At 37.4% G+C, this 18,988-nt stretch overlaps 4 protein-coding genes across 4 annotated transcripts; 2 read left to right on the forward strand and 2 right to left on the reverse strand.

Annotated features, from left to right (window-relative positions):
* Positions 1-139: 139 nt before the first annotated feature.
* Positions 140-1,277, reverse strand: LOC118433882. The gene is made up of 3 exons (XM_035846318.1): positions 1,106-1,277; positions 811-1,000; positions 140-422 (listed from the first exon to the last, which is right to left on the reverse strand). The coding sequence occupies exons 1-3, from the start codon at positions 1,145-1,147 to the stop codon at positions 244-246; spliced, it is 411 nt and encodes a 136-aa protein (XP_035702211.1). The 5' UTR covers positions 1,148-1,277; the 3' UTR covers positions 140-243.
* A 3,263-nt stretch (positions 1,278-4,540) lies between these two features.
* LOC110855668 (acetyl-coenzyme A transporter 1) lies at positions 4,541-5,863 on the forward strand. The gene is made up of 4 exons (XM_022104112.1): positions 4,541-5,028; positions 5,099-5,465; positions 5,553-5,734; positions 5,797-5,863. Exons 1-4 carry the CDS (start codon positions 4,541-4,543, stop codon positions 5,861-5,863), a joined length of 1,104 nt encoding a protein of 367 aa, XP_021959804.1.
* Positions 5,864-9,097: 3,234 nt separating this feature from the next.
* LOC110841875 lies at positions 9,098-10,714 on the forward strand. Its single transcript, XM_022087574.2, has 3 exons — positions 9,098-9,643; positions 9,726-9,883; positions 10,198-10,714. The coding sequence occupies exons 1-3, from the start codon at positions 9,509-9,511 to the stop codon at positions 10,613-10,615; spliced, it is 711 nt and encodes a 236-aa protein (XP_021943266.1). The 5' UTR covers positions 9,098-9,508; the 3' UTR covers positions 10,616-10,714.
* Positions 10,715-11,339: 625 nt separating this feature from the next.
* Positions 11,340-12,542, reverse strand: LOC110861494 (bacillopeptidase F). The gene is made up of 3 exons (XM_022110619.2): positions 11,785-12,542; positions 11,545-11,716; positions 11,340-11,467 (listed from the first exon to the last, which is right to left on the reverse strand). The coding sequence occupies exons 1-3, from the start codon at positions 12,502-12,504 to the stop codon at positions 11,427-11,429; spliced, it is 933 nt and encodes a 310-aa protein (XP_021966311.1). The 5' UTR covers positions 12,505-12,542; the 3' UTR covers positions 11,340-11,426.
* Positions 12,543-18,988: the final 6,446 nt, after the last annotated feature.

Here is an 18,988-nt window from a genome sequence, read left to right on the forward strand (position 1 = left end):
ACCTATAAGTGAATACAAGCTTATGATTAGTCAATTATATACAAAATATTTTGTGCAGATAAGCCTAATCTAATATTACGCTTCTGCGGATTGCAATTCTAAATATGTATGACCACCGTTTTTAAATATATAAAAGTTATTCGTATTATTTATCTGTACGTACATACACATATCCTAATCACACAGTTGTAGATAATTTTACAAAATGGAACCAACTTTAGAATATAGTTCAAAAATCGTAGGTTAACATAATTGTGCCATAAGTGACAGGGTCAGGGTGTTATCTTCTTGTTGGACTTGTTGATCAATTTCGGCATCCAAATCTGCTATAGCGGATGGACCGACCATTTCAAGGATAATACTTCGTGCGCAGTACATTTTATCCACAGCGTCCTTAATCCTCTCCGTCAATTCTTGTCTTTCTGGAAAATTCATGTCAAGAAACTTGTTAGCTAATTAATGTCAAATAAATATTAAACAGAGGCTACAAAAACTAGATTTAAGTCGCACCAAATATCAAAATCAGACAATTTTTTAACGCCGGATTTAGACCGAATTAAAAACTTCGAAATATAAATAGCCTTAAATGATGCAATTTTATACAAAATGCAACAAAATTTAGACACTAAATCTAGAAAAGCTTATCAGAACAATTTGTTCTCAATGAAAAAAGGAATGCACAATCGTTGCTCCTAGACAATTTTGATAATACGATACGACTCAAAAAACCGGTTTTGTTAAAAATTGAAACAGTTTTTTTAAAATTGGAAACCAGAAAACGTGTTAAAAAATATTAGACTTTGTTCTAACCTTGTTCTGACGGATTAAAACTTGTCCAATTCCTCAGTATTTTCTTAACTCTTTGCAGGCATTTGCGATACTTTGTATAAATCCGTTTAACTCGTTCCAGTATTTCTTGCAGCATCACTTCGTAGTCCTGAACTAGACCTTCAAACATCGTTACGGTTGGGGTTTCCTCTACGATTTCCGGAGGGCTTATCTATGTCAGAATAAATGTATAAGAAAAAATTAGTTTTGCTTATTAGGATTGCAAATAAAGTTGGAATTTAAGTAAATATGTGAGAATAATTAGTGAAATATTTACCTCCTTTTCCTCATCGGAACGAATTTGATTGGAGAGACACATAATGATGACAAGGTTTGTGATCTTCTTTAGTGAATTAATACAAGTTTAATTGTTTTCACAAGTTAAGGAGCACGTAATGGAAGCTGACTTCGCACGGGAAGGTGTGAATGAGGAGTGACCAGAATTTCAGTTGAATTTTCGGATCTACTGGACAGGCTGGATTCAAGGAAATCTAATTTAAGGTTTTCCAGCCGAAATTTTGTGAGGTGGTTGGTGAGAATCATTACGGGGTTGTGCGTATGTACATATGTACACATGCGTTTCTCAAGAATGCGCCCACAATGAAGGGTTACTACTCCAGAAACTGGAGTCTATTTTATTTCATTTCGTGGAATGCATTTACCTTTGAGTTTAAATGTATATACGGGTTTAAGTTTATTCGCTTGTAATAATGAAATGCATCAATGTAAGTATGTATGTATGGTACATACTGACGTATTTTAAAATCATGTAATCCACGAGAGCTTCTTGATTTTTCTAGAAATAAAACATATAAATACCTATATGTTTGTATGTACCCAGGAATAATTGGTGACGCGGCAGGGAAACAATAAAATAAGATAGATAATTATATATTTATATTCCCTAGAAACCTGTTAAAATCCATAAATTTAAATTTGTGTTTACATAAAACTAACATTTTGAAATAAGTGTGCATCTGTCGAGCATTATCGTGGGGACTGACGGACGGAAGGAAAGACCGATATCCAGAGCATTCACATAAAGCATATCCGATACTTGATAACTGAATGAAATGCGCACGGTGTTTAAATTGGTCGTATTATAAATTGAAAATAATTAACAAACAGAAATAAATAAACTTTGTTTCAATGAATTAAATTCATTACTACTCATTTGTACCTACTTACATATATAATTTTATACAAAACGCATGTCGAATATATCATGAGTACATTTGTATGTATGTTTTTATACATACATCCAACTAGGTACATAATATTTATGCATAATACATATATATGTATATCATTTGTACATGCATGCGTTTATGCTCCTCAGACGTTTATCGTTAAGGTCATGAAGAGAGTATACTGTTACAAGTCTGGTAGACTCACATATAAACTCCGTGCTTGTATTTATTTGGTAATCACTTCCTACCCGACCGGTAGTAGTTTGTTTGTTTCCGAGTGGTAAATTTATCATTAACACAACATTACTAAACGCTAATGTCCGTTGTTATATAATTTGTCATGCCAGCGGAGGGATATATGTGCTCCAGTAATAATTAATTTAATACTAGTTTTCTTATAGTGTACATGTACCCCGACGTGCCATCCGCCTTCGGAACGAATTCTGAATGACTTTGTGGAACGCGTTCTGATCGAACTACGGATTTGTCGCAGCAGTTGTGCTCGTAACGAATTCTCAAAACGTATTCGGATCGAATTCGCAAGCCGAACCCAAACAGAATTCGGATACCAACCAGGATCCGATTCTGTTCCGATTCGCTCCCCAGAATCAAATCCTAATCGGGACGGATTCTGAATTGATTCCGTTCAGTATTTGCCAGCCCTTCGGTTCTGATTACGATACTCGGATAAATATTTTTGTTCAATCCCTACTCGTTTACAACATGAGTAGGGATTGATAAAAAATATTTATCTGGGTATGGTAATCAGAACCGAAGGGCTGGCAAATACTGAACGGAATCAATTCAGAATCCGTCCCGATTAGGATCAGAACCGACCCCAAAACAAACGATGAAATTCATACAAAAATATTTCACAAATAAATAAGGATTTTATTCATTTAAATTAGGGCAAATTACAAGTTAATTGCAGCAAAGGGATCAATAGAAAATTATTCTAAATAACAGAATGACTATCATGATTTTAGAAAGTTAACTAAAGAATTGGTGATTTATAATGTATGTAGAGTGTAACTTAAGGCTTACTAAATTATTGTATAAACCTGTACGGGTAGTTGAACCAACTAATTAAAACGAATGTTTTTGCCTAAACACTCCCCTGAATTGGGACAAGTTGGTCAAAAACACAAATGTTTTCTCAAAAGTCAACCACAAAGCACAATTGAAACTTTTTTTCCCGATGTAAATTTATTATCACCTGCTATTTATGTTTGGTTATTATTACTAATTTTAGTAACTTTTGCAACGAGTGCGAATCAGCACGTCTCGTGTTTGGAATTTAACTGAGAACAATCACCCGCTTTCAGCAAAGTTGCGTTGGGAAGTCGAAGCGAAGTCGTATTATGATCCGGGATCCGAATTCTGATTGAAATCTTCGTTACGATTTCTCATCACGAATCTAATACGACTTCGGGAAGCCAGCATTAAATCGGAATCAGAAACGATATGAGAATGCTTCTTCGATCGGAATACGTTATTCCGACTTGATTCCGACTGCGTTTCTGATTCGTTTTTGCGAAAGCGATTCTGCAGACTCAAATCGGACTTCGGGGCGATGTCTATTTTCCGTTTCTGATTGAACTATGAAAACAGAAATCGTCCCGGCGTCGTTTTATTGTCTGCGAATTCGCACGAATTAAATCGGACATTACTGACATCGTACCGAATTCGTATCGAAGGTGGTGGCATATCGGGACATATGTATATGCATACAGTAATTCAATATGCATGCAAACAAGTAGCAGCAATTTATTCACAATTTAATTATCATAAACGGTGCCACATGCAATATTTTAATTGATTTCTTTTCCAGAAATAATCCCGTGAGCAGGTGGATTTCTCTCAAGAAAATTAGACCATCTGGCTCAACCAAGACCTAGCTAAATGAGACAGGCATTGTATGTATTTACATCACAAAATAAATTAGAAACAAAGACAAATAATGATGCAGTTTTAATCCAATGTCTACACAAGTATGCAAGTGTCCAAGCTAATGAAAAATCAATTAAATTACAAACCAATAAACTTAACTAACATTCCAGCAACACCAACGACTGAAGATGATGACCAGTATTGCAGGCGTGAATACACACATAAGACAACACATGCAAAAATTCATTTATGTATTTCGTAGCAAAGTAGTATTTTATTTTATTTTACTTAATCTTCAAGTTAAAAAAACAATCAGTATTTGCTTATCGTTTGTTTCTTCAACTAGTCATCATACTAGTTTTGAGGGTTTTATACTTCATTGGTGTTTCTTAACGTTATACATACACATGTAACAAGTAACTCAATTTTTCTTTTCTATATTTGTCACTCTGCATACGTAAAAAGTACCAGTTAAAATTTTACCAAAAACTGAATCATTATTTTGAAAGTACCATCAAGTAATTTTGTCTCAAGTTATAGCCTTCATACATCCGTTATTGCTTTAATTACTTGCCGCATCTACCTAGAAAAATATCGATTGAGTGTAAACTGTAATAGGACAAAACTAAAAAATGGTATTTTGTATAAATAATAAAGTGAACGAGAAGATAAAATCTAACCTGGAACCCGGAACTGAGCAAGGAATTTTTAAAAGAATTTTATTCGAGTGGAGAAATATTTCGATTCTGCTCTTCCTCTACACATTGCAAGGCGTCCCCGGTGGTCTAGCCGGATCAATCCCTCTCCTACTCCAAGCTCGTGGCACTAATTACTCCGACCAAGCCATTTTCTCGTTAGCGAGCTGGCCTTTCAACTTGAAATTATTATGGGCCCCACTGGTGGATGCCATTTACTGGAAGCGCATGGGAAGAAGGAAGTCATGGCTCGTACCGGTTCAATATCTTATTGGTGTCACATTATTATTTCTATCCTTCCATGTGGACTCTTTAATCGATTCCCTGGAGATATGGGTGTTAACGGCTTTGATGTTTTTTCTCAATCTTCTCATTGCAACGCAAGATGTCGTCGTCGATGGTTGGGCGCTGAATCTTCTTAAAAGGTTTGCATCTAATGGATGATAAAATTAAATTAAATTTAACATTTTAGCTCATTTATTTTCTTTGTGTTAGAGAAAATGTGGGCCTCGCGACAACAAGCAATGCTGTCGGGCTGAAAATTGGGAGATTCATTGGATATGGACTCTTCATAAATTTGGCATCTCCAGATTTTTCAAATAAATATCTACGCACCGTGCCAAAAAGCGACGTGGGAGTGGTCACATTATCCGGTTTTATGTTCACGTGGTCAATTATTTATTTTGTTTGTACGACGCTCATTTTCTTCTGCAAGAAAGAGGAGGATGCAGATCCAGAGATTGAAAATGCAGAAGTGGACGAGGACAAAAGGAACATTATAATTATTAGTTATCTTCAATTATGGCGTATCACCAAATTGCCTGCTGTACAAAAGTGTCTCATCTTCTGCTTAACATGCAATGTGGGTAATCAGTAATTCCTTAACAAAGTTATGAGTAATACACTGTGCATACAATTAATCTGTTTATTTATTTATTCATTGTAACAGTTAGCCTTTGCTGCATCTGTTCTCAATAATTTCAAGCTGGTAGAAGCTGGATTGTCCAAAGAGGTTTTGGCACAGCTCTCCGTTCCGTTAGCACCACTTGGACTTCTGATCACTGTACTAATGACAAAGTGGACGTCGGGAGTGCGGCCAATGAGTCTATTTAGAAACACTTATGGTCTCACGTATGTAGATAAACAGGCAGAGTTTGCTCATATCGATATAAATTTTGACCCACTATTTGTAGGTTGCTCTCGACAGGTGTTTCTGCAGCAATGGTGCAGAATGGTAAATGGAAAAGAGCAGGATGGTGAATGGAGACATGATGTCCACAGGAAAATAGTTATATCGGTTTCGTTGTCTTATGACAGACTTTGTGTGGATGAGTAGGGAACTTGCCAAACATGCAATTTATACCCAGCTCTGTTACACAATCAATTTAATTGGGGAGCATTGTTGATTAATTCTTGCGACGAAAGTTTTTAATCTTAATTCAAAATTTGAAACTCAAGGTAATTTTGCTTTGTGTGTAAGCACAGAATCCTTGATTTGGTAAGTTTTCGACGCAATCTTATATTATTTCCAATGGGGTTCTTATAAGAACCAGTTAGTCAGTCAGTTCGGTTAGAACCGAATTAGTCATTATAATGACTAATTTACAAAAGGCGTTAGGACATAGTTTTGACGAATTCATACCTTAATGGCGGGATGGTTTTTAGTTGTAGAGATTTCTAACATTTTTTATGTGAAAGCCGATGTCTCAAACTATAGGTAAGCATATCTGGCTTCCGATTTTGTGTACTCTGCGAAATGAGGCAAGGTCAAATTTGGAGAGGTGTCCTTTTTTAGTTTTCCAAACCAGTATTGTTATAAAATGGCGTTGAACAAAATATTTTTTTCTGAGGTCCTGGTGCAAAAATCGTCTTTGCGACTATTATCATGTGACTTAGCATGCTTTTCACTATATAAAACCACTTTTGTCGCATGCTTATCTTATAAGTCCCTTTTGTAGTCTAGCTTCATACTTGTCCTAATGGAATGCTCTCGTGAACTCAACTCCTCGACTTTTAAGGCCCCCACATTTTAGGACTTTGATGCTAATAATCCCTAACGTGGTTTTTATCCAAGGAACATATGGTATATTGCACTGTAAGTACTTTTGATAAAATTTTGATAAGTGGTTACACCCCACGGACCGAGTTTTCATCAAACCATATAAAATGTTTACAAAACTTTTGCTCAAAATTGAAGCGGAACTTTAAAAACTTTTTAACTAATCAAAACGCAGTGATTTTATTATTTTGTCACTTGTACCTTGTAGGTAAAATAGTTCTGCGGTAGGGGACACAAAAAAGTTATAAAAATTTATTTTCAACAACATTTGACCAATAATTTTCTAAATAAGTTCATGAGTTTTTTAGGATTCGGCGTCAGTTGATTAGCTCGGGTCCTTCTCCAAAACTGGCTGCCTAAAATCTTTACTGTTCTATTTAATATTACGTATGACACTTCCAGCTTTACCCTCAATCTTCATTTGACCGAGTGGGTCAGCTTTCAAGGTCAGTAGGTCAATTTTCCTGTGCACGGTCCGATTGATCACTTTTCATGAAAAAGTATCAGCGACGATGGAGGCCCAACGTTATGTAATTCATTGTGGATTATTTTATTATTACATGCAATGATTATCTAGGGTTGTAATATTAACAATCATTCACCTCTGACCTCTTAGGTTATCATGCTATATGAGTAATTCAGTTTGGAAAGTGTTTTTTGGCTCCTTCCAACTCTTGGGGCACTGGAGGGGGCATTTATGAAGCTATCGGCCTAAAATTTTAAATATATCTTTTTGAGAGTATTATCTTGCAACTGACCAAAAATCAGTTCAAAATTCAACTCCCCACCAGAGATATTCACCCGCGAATTCGTCAAAACCATGTCCTAACGCCTTTTGTATGTGTTGTTTTAATGGCTTTAAATTCAATGGCACCATCAATTCAGTTAAACAATAGACATGTGTAGGTTGTTGTACATAATAATACTTTATAAGGATTACGTGAATATTTATTTCAATGGATTTCACCAATTAACCTTCTACCCAAATGCAGTGTGTCCATAAGTCATGCCGAATTGCCGACGAATAGAACAATGCTGTAATTCATTAATTGCTTATAAATACAGTGTACTTGTAATTTTCGGTGGGAGGTGGTGACACCGTACTAACTATCATCGGGTGATTTGGTAAACAAATATCCGTGATGACTTATAGGATGCTTTGGTTAATCAAGGTGTATTCCAAAGTAGGGACGAAGGCGATGCTGCTTCGATATGTACTTATGGAAGCATGTAACTGGTCATGATTTTCCCTGAATTCTGCTAACAATGCGATGGTGTGAAGTGTAACCCTCCGATTTGGTTGAAATTACGAAATTACGTGGTCCATGTCAATACAACCAACGTTCCTTCAGGCAATTTGTGCGATGGTCAGAATTTGCCAAAATATTTGAGGTCAAAGTTGAAAAACGGGCGATTTTTACATGGCGGAGGAAGCAGACTCAAATTCCATTCTCTTCCCATGCTTAAAATTGCACATTTTTAAACTTTTACCTGAAATATTTTGCCAAATTCTGACCCTCGCACAAACTGCCTGAAGAAACGTTGGTTGTATTGACATGGACCACGTAATTTCGAAATTTCAACCAAATCGGAGGGTTACACTTCACACCATCGCATTGTAAGTTAATGGGATTTACCCCCATTTTCATCGAAGCGGTTACGCGCTGTGTATATTTACTGGTGCAGATAATGTCGGAGATGTGAATATCAAATATATGCAGTGACGTTTTTTTAGCAACGAGAATAAATTATTTATATCGCCACACTAATTGCGACATTTAGTACTTATTTCTTAACACCAAATAAGATTTCAGACTCGACAGCATCACAAATTGGGACGTCACATGCAATAACAAAAGTCGTAATTCAACATTTCATCCAGCCAACCCCGGAAGAAGGAAAAGATGCGAAGTTCAAGTTCATCATTAAAATTAATCATTTTTTATTATCATGTCATCATTCCTCCCGTCCAGCATATGTCAAACGGGAGCCGTCTACACAGCATGCGAGTCGAGTAACGACTATTAATCTGAATTCGTATTTTTGACCAGCAAGCTCCACGCTGTGATGTGGTGCATATGCTACTGCCTACATATTTAGGCACAGACTGGGACCAAAATCACGGTCGGCACGATAACATACTTAATTTACGCCAGCTACTTGTCTAATAACCCTCCATATAATTTCTGTCAATCAGAAACACGCTGCTTTTGCAGGCAGGGTTCCGAAAGTATCGCTTTTTGTTTGACCAGCACTCTGGATGTTTTGTGATTAATTTAGTAATCAGCTTATGTTTCATTTGAATTTATTCCGTGGAATATGTAAAGAATTTATTATCTTTTGAAAATTCCGAAGGACAAAATGTGTGTGGCATTATGTACACACACTTAAAACGAGAATAATTCTTTACATGATTACATAAATTGCATGCATATTTTGGTCGGAAGTTCATCTTTCAGTGAAATTATGCAATGCGTTTAACTTCACTTGTTTAACAAAGATTTTTTTAAAAATACAGGATGATGTGTGGCAGAAGAAAAAATAAACTGTGCTTGAAACCCTGCCTTTTTCAGTAAACCATAAACACGCCGCATTTCGAGCTAAATATTACCACTTTTATTAAGGCAAGGACAGCAGTCAGACTGGGGGCGAGATAGAATAGGATGGGGCTTCAAGCTCTCAGAAGAGGAATATTAAATTGTTATAATTTCCCAGTAATTGTGTCACTTAGAGTTGTTAGTTGTGTTTACAGATTTCCTTGCCAAACCTTGTGATGGAGTCGAATAAACTATTGTGTTCATTATCATTGTGTTCTTAAATCCGAAATAAATTTTACATATGTAGAAATGACTGAGATATTAAAGTTTGTAACGATAATTATACTTCTGCCTGGGATCAGTGAGGCAGTCTCGGCGGACAAATCGACATATCCAGCCATCACGACGACCCTACATAATAGGACGGTTTGTTTACAATCGGTGGTAAGTATCTAGGATATGAATCAGTAGATTATGATACTTTAAAGTGGATAAGTACATATGCAAATATTTGTGCTCTTTCCAGTATGGGGCAAACATTACTACGATAAGTCTTAGTTGGACGTTGATAAGGTTCCAATGGTTTTATGAAACGATACGAAAATTCAATCCGGTTCTAGACTTGACACGGAATTACGCCGTGGATGGCGGAGATGTGGATGATGATCATATGAATTCCACCATGTAAGTTAAGTTTTTACTGAACAACGAGATATCTTTTTGTGTCCCATTCCGATAATTTGGAAAATTTAGCAAGTGTAGGAAAACCTAAAAAATGGGAATTCATTTTGTTTTGAAAATCCAACTCAAAACGCTTGAAATTTTAAGTTTTGTACTTTTACACAATTTCCTAATTTATGCAGAAAACGTTAAGATTATTCGTATGCACGTTAAGTTCTAGCACAATTCCTATTTTTCCCAGAGGTTATGTATGCTAGTTAAATATGCAAATTATGCACTTACAGTTAATTTGATGTCTTAATAATTTTTGCACTTAGGACCCTAAAATTGAAGCTGGACCCCAGCCTGTTCCAGATCCAACTTGCCCTAAATGTGGATAACACCTCGATACAGGGTTATCTAACTGAAGAAGAGAACAAGGAACAATTCGAATGCGAATTTAAAATCTTTACCCGGCATGGAACAAAAACACAAACTGCGGTCGGGAGGAAGGCACGCCACGGAAATTCTGTCCACTTTCAGTGGTCATTCTTTGACGAGAGGCGAAAAGCCTTGGGCGAGCTGATGGACATTTACACCCGAGTCGTAGTTCGGGATAAGCGAGGATATTACAAGATAAGAGAAACTGCGAGTGTCACCCTCCCCTCGGAAAGAGCGATGGAACAATCAATCAACTTTAGGTTTGCCGTTAAGAAAATCGAATTCAATATTGAGGACCAACTTTCATTTATTTAGGAAAAATAAATAGGATGTAGGTAAAGTAATACTTTGAATATCTAGTTAATTAAAGGTAAATTTGTAAGCGGTATAATAAATTTTGTGCAATATGTGGAATAATTTGGTAATATTTAAATTCGTGCAAATCTTGTTTATGCATGTATATCACATACATAAACAGCCATTATATAACTTCCTGGCGACTTGTTAATCACTATTTAATCTGAGAAGATTCTCTGCAATAATTCATACACATGTAATTGATTGCACTTTAATAGAAGAATCTGTTGTTTCGTTTTTACTTATGCACATACATACATACACATGTAAATACATACAGTTCATGAGAGATTTTTCATGCTAATCTTACCCCACTTCAATTCAAGTAGGGATTCCAAAAGAAAACAAAAGTACTTATCAAATATTTGGCTCAACGCAGGGGTGAAAGTGTCCAATTTAAATAAACATCAGGGGCAGGGACAAAAACTATGTACTTCAACTACATTTGTGTCGCCAGTAAAATTATGAAAGTATAATTTACAGTAAGACTGTCCTTCCTACCCTTTTTCTATATATGTATATTGTCATTGAATATTTGTCACAATTTCACCTACGGTAATTTCTATCATTCAAAGAGATATATGAATTCTCATGTATCGTTAAAAAATAATGCTTATCTAACCATGTGCCACGATTTGCAAACATGAATATGAAATAATACGAAACGGTCAAGTTGATTATATACGTTTGAAAATAAATTTTATTTATTGCATAATATTCCAATTTTAAAATAATTTGGTCTAACTAAAACAAGTTGTGATCACTCAATTTAAAGTCCAAGAGCAGCAGCAACATCGATACGTCCGTGACCTGAAATTCACAAAATATTTTCAATACGCCTTCATTTGACATTATCCGGTCTTCACTTCAATTGTAGCAAATCTTACCGAAAGCGTGGTTGGGGAAATCTCCAGGTCCGGGAAGTCCGCAATTCCTGTCAGCATTGGACAAGGTTGGGTGGGCTGGGGTGGTGGTGAGGGCATTGAAGATCTGGTCATATCCCCAGCTTGGGTTGGCAGACATGAGAAGAGCGATGGCTCCAGCGGTGTGGGGGGTGGCCTGTGATAGAGAAATTATATAAAGAATTAGGCAATCTTTCAGAAACCAAAGTATTAATAGTAACGTACCATTGAAGTTCCGGACATGGTGACGTAGTTGTTGGCTCCAGTTCCGCAAGACACGATGTTGTTTCCTGGTGCGGAGACTTCTGGTTTGAGTGCTCCAGCTGCGTTGGGTCCTCGGGAGGAGAAGGTCGCCATGGCGTCGGTGTCAGTGGTGGCACCAACGGAGATAAGGTTGGGCTGATCTCCAGGAGAGATGACCGTCCTGCATTGTGATCCTGAGTTTCCGATAGCGAAAACTGGGATGATTCCAGCCGATCGCCAGGCAGAGACAACCTGGTTGTACCATGGATCGTTACCACCACCGCCCCAAGAGTTGGAGACAATGTTTGGTCGGGGGTTGGCGGTCAAGACCCATTGGGCACAATTGATGAGGTTAGCTTCAGTTCCGGATCCTTGGTGGTTAAGTCCACGGCAGGCGACCCATTGGGCAGCTGGGGCGACACCAACACCATTGGCACGTCCAAGAATGGTTCCCGTGCAGTGAGATCCGTGTCCCTGTTGGTCAGTTGGTCCGGCCGTGTTGTAGTACGGGTCGCTCCAGGCACCACCGTACGCGTCAGCGAGAGCAACGTGTCCAAGATTAACTCCGGTGTCGATGATGCAAACGACGACGCCCTCTCCTTGAGTACGAGCCCAGGCCGCTGGTGCCCTGATCATCTCAACACCCCATTGCGCGGCTTGGCTAATGTTTTTTGTTGACTCGACGGCGACGGATGGGGTCATTCGGACGGTGACTTCCTTGCGGAGGACGAAATCTCCGGGAGTGGCAGCCAAGGAGGCGAGAGTCTGGGAGGTCAAACCCTTGACGTGGATGATGTTGGATCCCCAGTAGGTCTGGGTCTCGAGGCCGAGGGAAGAAGCGACTTGGACGTAGGGGCCTGTGCAGCGGAGGTGAGTCCTTGCAGGGAGGCGACGAGGGCGGACACCTTGGCGTCACCGGAGAGGGACAAGAGCGATGGGTTGGACTGGACTTGGTCGACGATTGCAGGAAGTGCAAGGATCGCCTCGGTGGAACCTTGTTGGATGGCCAGGCTGAGGGCTGGGTCGACAGTGCCGGCGGCGGCGACTGCCAGGGAGGCAGCGAGGACGAGAAGCAACTTCATGGTGGAGCTAATTGGAGATATTACTGGATTGGAGGTTCTGAAGCGGTGTGAAGAAATGGGAAAGTGGGGTAGCTTTTATACGAGAACGATAATCACGTTGAAATACAAAGATTAATTTGTATAGAAGTAGATTAAGCACAGGGGGCATGTTTCGATAAGCGTAGATAAGCCATTAATTGTCGGCTGCATGGTCAGTAGGGAAATTCCAAATTTACATAGTTATCCGTCATTGCAATTCGTTTGCTCTACTCATTCAATCAAATCTGATGAAAGGGATACGTTAAATCCCAGAAATGATTGAATACCAAAGATTAGTTTTGGCATTAGGTGCACACGCATTACGGGTTTTCCGATCATACAGTATGTAACTTATTTAATGCTACGATTTTTAATTTCAAATTCAACTTCAATTTTCCCAAGAACAGGTAGATATTTCAAAATTGTTTTCATACCAATTATTCACCATATATTGGACTACATTGAGGCAAATTTTCAGAGGAATGGAGATAGAACGGTTGAATCCACAAATATTTTAATGTCAAAATATTGCGAATTGCACGTTACATAATTAATGCTACGATGCACAACCGGTGCAAATTTGCCGTTTTTCCTAAATACGGAGCAGAATTTCGAATGGATAAACAATTCTGTAGTATTTCTACTACAAATGAAAATAATCTGCCGAATTATAATAAATAAATAACAAAGGACACCGTTGTCAGTATCAAAATATTGGAAAAGTGACCTGTCTCCATTAATAACGTCTAAATTTAAGGAAACTTTGGAAACAATTTAAAATACACACCGAATCTGTTCCAAGACTCGCGGAGGAAAGGAAAACCACAGAAGCTGTAGCGAATTGTCATCGTCAGGGTCGAAAACCCAGTAAAACACCACACGCGGACGAGACTATTGTAAAAACAGTGACAATAATGCTTGTCTGTCCGCGCCCGAAATTGCGAAAGATGTTCAAAGTGACCGTTTTACTGCTCTACACCTATGAATGATTAGACGCAGGCTGATATTCGCAGGAATATCCGGGGAAATTCCAAATTCTCCACCATGCATCTAATGGAGCAACCACAAGAAACAATTGGGGTGGGAAATGCAAAGCGAAGATGATCCCATGTCTACCGGAAAAAATTTCTGTTCCCAGATTAGACCATAATTCAACTTTTTAGCTCAGATGAAACGGTAAGAGTGTGTAAGGAGCCCAAAGAAGTTTCAAGGAATTAATTTCTGAGACAAATTATCGAACATAGCAGAGATAAGGAAATCTAAGCTGTGTGAACCGCTAAACCCTGGTATGAAACTTTCGAAATCTTGCAGGGAGGTCAGGTTTTGGGACAGCATATGTTGCCACAGGGTAGTAGCACTGACGTGCGTCGATGGGATCATGACCAAAGAGGTTTACCTTGCTTTGTTAGAAATAAGTCTTGGCCAATTCACAACAAAGAAAGACTTTGGTCATAGATTTATTTTCAACAATTGCCGGATATTAGACAAATATTACAAAAATTATCTTAAATGCCTCAAGGATAATAATACAAAGGTTTTGGACTGGACACTAAAATTTCTTGACCTCAACTCGATCGAGCATAACCCAAAAACCCTGCGGCGTCTGGTGACAACACCAAAACCGATAAGCACGGCTCCCCGACACACCGTGATAACAGAAAATAAATAAAGATCGACCATAGCATAACCGAAAGGTTGGTGGATTAGATGCCCAAACGATTTCAATCAGTTATTGGGGTCTAACGAAATATTGAACCGCTCCTACCCCCGTAGCATTAATTATGTAACGTGCAATTTGCAATATTTTGACATTAACATATTTGTGGATTCAACAGTTTTATCTCCATTCCTCCGAAAATTTGCCTCAATGTAGTCCAATATATGGTGAATAATTGGTATGAAAACAATTTTGAAATATCTACCTGTTCTTGGGAAAATTGAAGTTGAATTTGAAATTGAAAATCGTAGCATTAAATAAATTGCATACTGTAAGTTGATTCGGCAATACGAGATGATCTTCTTGTATGGCTATCGAACTTTAATTGTGAAGATGTATATAATTTACATAAGGTGTAATTTATGTATGACACGTTAAAGTGGGAATACCACCCAATTATGGAAATTCCAAGGTAACTGCCCAGCTTTATGACAATTTGATTTGTGCTATGAAATTAAAATGCCAATTTCGTTAGATTAAGCGATCAGTGAATATATTTATGCAAATTTTGTAATGTTTTCAATCTCTTTCAGATTGTTAACTAAACAATAGTTTCATAACGTATAATGGATCATCGGCAAAATATCGGTACATGTGAACTTGTACTTTATTAGTTCAGGGTGCCTTATCTCTTTAAAAAAATACTTGTCCCGAATTGATCGTGCTCGGAATTGTTGTCGAATTATAATCTGAAGACTGGTACATTTTGACGGAATTCCAACTTCAAAGATGGAATCAACGATTGGTGTTGGATTTCCCAATGTACCTACCCTATTCAGTTTTTTATGGTTTACGGAAATTTAAAGGTTGGAATTAGCGCTGACAGGATGATATTTAAGAATAAAGAGTAATTTTGGTCCGTAATTTTATGGTTTACTTTAAAAATGAATTAAATGGCTTGGTCAACGGTTAAAATTTGTACAAATTTGCAGCAATTTGACGGGAAATACAAATATTTGCAATTATATAAAATATTTTCTATAACAACTTGTCCTAAAATAAATTAGTATCTCGAGTACTTTTCAAATTGATTATATAGTAGGTGACAGGTACATGATTTTGCAAATTTGTGTACGGCCTAAACATATTAGACATTGACATTACTAAATAAATACGGCTTCTAGCAAGCCTGCATATCGGTACCACCTGCAAATTTGACGTAATTATTTAAATTGTAGACGTCTGCATCAGTATTTAGATGAAATGTTGAATTACAATTCTGCTTTCAAAATTGATACGTTCCTAATTTTGCACTTGTTGGGCAAAAGGTAAATTATATAGAATGTGTGATGCATGGCCTGGATTCATTAAATTTATTGTACCCTATTAAATTATCCCGGACTGGTAGTTACTGCTATTAGATAGTTTCATTCTCATTCTAGAGGGCAAATTGAAAGTTAACATTCTTTCGAAATTTCCAACATGATTTCCAACAACGTTCTCCAGCTTTTCGCTAAGATTGTACAAATTTGTCATCTCTCTGGAGCTGTGCCATTCTCCTGGGATAGTAAAAAGCGACGCTTGTACATCACCAACAAATTTGACAAGCTTGCAAAACTATGGCTCTGTTTTCAACTGGAGGTTCTAATCTATACAGCTATACGGACCATATTTCTCCGCTATTATTCCAAAGATTTATCCACGTTCAACTTTTGCTTAGCTATCTTATTCGCGTTAATTTTGCATGCACTGATGCGAGTCGCATCATGCGACTGCCATATTCCGTCTATGCAAGAGACTTTGTAACTTTTGCGAATTGTGCTTTCATCACTTTGGAGGATTATAAATGTAAGGAAGGAAAATTGGTCTTATATTTAGACTAAGAATTTCGACGAATATTGAATCATTAAGAGAAATCTGGCACACATAGGGATTGATCATAAACTACCATGTAAATAATTTAAAAGGAAGGGAGGGAGGGTGGTTCAATTCTAGAAAGTCGGGATTTAGTATTACTTACAGGTTATGAAGTCTTATGTTTACAAAACACTATAATCCTAAGTTGACCGTACGAAAATTTGTACAAATTTTGTAAAGGTTTTTCAGTACAAAATCAATCCAATGCAATGGCATAGACTCCAAAAACTTATATCCTTATACGTTACGTATGTACCTAGTCTGCCACGAATTCTTTTGACATACGTTTTTTAGTATACAAAAAGAACGGGTAACAATTTTTATTTAAAATTTTCCACAGGGATGCACAATATACCTGTATATATTATAAAAATACTAAGTTTCAAAATTTCCACTTCTGGAGTACACAAACTTAAAAAATCTGACGGCAAATTAGTCGCTCGGATTACGCACGGTTTCCAGTGGAAATTTGTCACACGCGTTGAGAAAAATTTTTTTGAGAACTTTTGCACTACTGGAAGTTTTAGTCCAGGCCTTGGTCTCAGTTTTAAGCCACAAGTCGTAATTCAGATGATTAAGGTCTGCCATTGCCGATAAATTTCTTGTGACCAAATAAAATCGACGAAATCAGCTCATAGCCAATTTTTGACAACTTTTGCACCTTATGACGCAGCCGTGACCTGTTTTGAAATCCAAGTTCCATTTTTGAATAGGTCGGACTTCAAATGTTTTTCAGTGGGTTTGGAATCTTTGTCCGTATAACTCTTGTCCTCCACTGTAACCCTTTCTGGAACAAAACAGCGTCTTGCGTTCTCCTGCCGACTTGTTCTAATCCAAGCCGTCACAGAGATAGGGGGATGAGATCTTCGACATTTTCTTACTCCCAGGGGTATGTATGATTTTTGCCATGTGCAAATTCTGCTATTTTCCTTGCTGAATTTACGCAGAGCTCGCGATAAATCTGCAATGGAAACCGTGCGTAATCCGAGCGACTAATTTGCCGTCAGATTTTTTAAGTTTGTGTACTCCAGAAGTGGAAATTTTGAAACTTAGTATTTTTATAATATATACAGATATATTGTACATCCCTGTGGAAAATTTTAAATAAAAATTATTACCCGTTCTTTTTATATACTAAAAAACGTTTGTCAAAAGAATTCGTAGCAGATATCTATCTACGATATCCTTCTACTTCTTCTTCCCCCACGTGGCCCCTTTTCCAAATGAACTGCTTCCCCTCACACTGCAGCAAAGTTGGATAATCTACATCTTAATCGGCCTTGCGTACAGCCTATTTATATTCATGGTTTGGACCACGCTGCTATTCGGGGTGGCATTTATACTAATTTTAATTCCCTCCCTATATCAAATCAGTCTGGATTTGAGAGGCGATGTTCCCTCGGAAAAGCAAAAATGTTCAGAGGAACTCCGACAGCCTGGAAATCTTACACTTTTTTATAGAAAGGTGGAAATCATACACAAACTAATTCTTGAAAATTATGGATATTTCCTCATCCCAATGCAAACCTTGATGGGTCAGTACGGATTGGTTTGCACTTATTCTCTAATCCTGCAATGGAGCGAGATGGACGGTGTCATCAAGGCATTTTTGCTCTCACAATTGGTCATGATTCAAGGGGTGTGGGCTGTGATATTAGGTTTTGGTGGATGGGTGTACGATGTGTCGACGACCATTATAAAATCGTGGAAATACTTGAAACTGGGGAACAAGCAGGAGGCAAAATATATGGCAAAATTTAGAAAGTCCTGCAAACCAATGTATCTAGGATACCCGGGAATGTTCCGGATTCGGAACGTCACTGTGCTAAAACATTTTCAGGGGTTGACCAGAGGAACGTTTAGAATGTTGGTAACGTTGAGGAATATGAGCGAGAGGTAATTATTGGTATTTGAGTGAAAGGCATAATCATTTACTGGCAGAGGCGGGGTAAAGATGATTAGGGGTATAATTTGAATTTATTTCGAACATTATTTATTACATATGCAATATATGAATGGAAATGAAGGGTCTATTTTGTGATTTTTAGAATAATTTTTGGGTTTGCGACATTGAACTTATATCTTTATTTATCTATACATAAATAGTGTAACAAATTCTTTGAAATACAGCAGAATTGCAAAACAAACATGTCGAATATTTATGCGCATATCTGTACATGAATATAAATATAAGTATGCATGTACGTACATACCCAATTATGAAAAGTCCGTGTATTTATACATATACGTTTTATCAGATACACATCATGTACATAGACACACATTCGTACAAATGTACATATGACATATGGTGATATTTATTGAAATTCCGTAAATATGGCTTAAAGATTATCAGGTTTTAAAGTCGAGAAATGCAAACATTATATGAATCGATTGATTACATCGGTGTCAGAGGTCATTTAACTTTCGAGAAAAAATTGCCTTTATAAACTCAGGATCATCTCTGTAAGTACACATGCATATACATATTTATTGGCTTACGTTTAACCCA

The sequence above is a fragment of the Folsomia candida genome, unplaced genomic scaffold (assembly GCF_002217175.1).
Source record: "Folsomia candida strain VU population unplaced genomic scaffold, ASM221717v1 Fcan01_Sc001, whole genome shotgun sequence".
Lineage (NCBI taxonomy): Eukaryota > Metazoa > Arthropoda > Collembola > Entomobryomorpha > Isotomidae > Folsomia > Folsomia candida.

Coding starts and splice junctions, on each gene's coding strand:
- LOC110855668 (XM_022104112.1), top strand. CDS start 4,541: ATGGTATTTTGTATAAATAATAAAGTGAACGAGAAGATAAAATCTAAC. Junction 5,466..5,552: donor TCTTCTGCTTAACATGCAAT/GTGGGTAATCAG, acceptor TCATTGTAACAG/TTAGCCTTTGCTGCATCTGT. Junction 5,735..5,796: donor AGAAACACTTATGGTCTCAC/GTATGTAGATAA, acceptor CACTATTTGTAG/GTTGCTCTCGACAGGTGTTT.
- LOC118433882 (XM_035846318.1), bottom strand. CDS start 1,147: ATGTGTCTCTCCAATCAAATTCGTTCCGATGAGGAAAAGGAG. Junction 1,001..1,105: donor GTTCCGATGAGGAAAAGGAG/GTAAATATTTCA, acceptor ATTCTGACATAG/ATAAGCCCTCCGGAAATCGT. Junction 423..810: donor TTTTAATCCGTCAGAACAAG/GTTAGAACAAAG, acceptor TGAATTTTCCAG/AAAGACAAGAATTGACGGAG.
- LOC110841875 (XM_022087574.2), top strand. CDS start 9,509: ATGACTGAGATATTAAAGTTTGTAACGATAATTATACTTCTGCCTGGG. Junction 9,644..9,725: donor CGGTTTGTTTACAATCGGTG/GTAAGTATCTAG, acceptor TGCTCTTTCCAG/TATGGGGCAAACATTACTAC. Junction 9,884..10,197: donor GATCATATGAATTCCACCAT/GTAAGTTAAGTT, acceptor TTTTGCACTTAG/GACCCTAAAATTGAAGCTGG.
- LOC110861494 (XM_022110619.2), bottom strand. CDS start 12,504: ATGACCCCATCCGTCGCCGTCGAGTCAACAAAAAACATTAGCCAAGCC. Junction 11,717..11,784: donor CCATGTCCGGAACTTCAATG/GTACGTTACTAT, acceptor TCTCTATCACAG/GCCACCCCCCACACCGCTGG. Junction 11,468..11,544: donor TTTCCCCAACCACGCTTTCG/GTAAGATTTGCT, acceptor TGTGAATTTCAG/GTCACGGACGTATCGATGTT.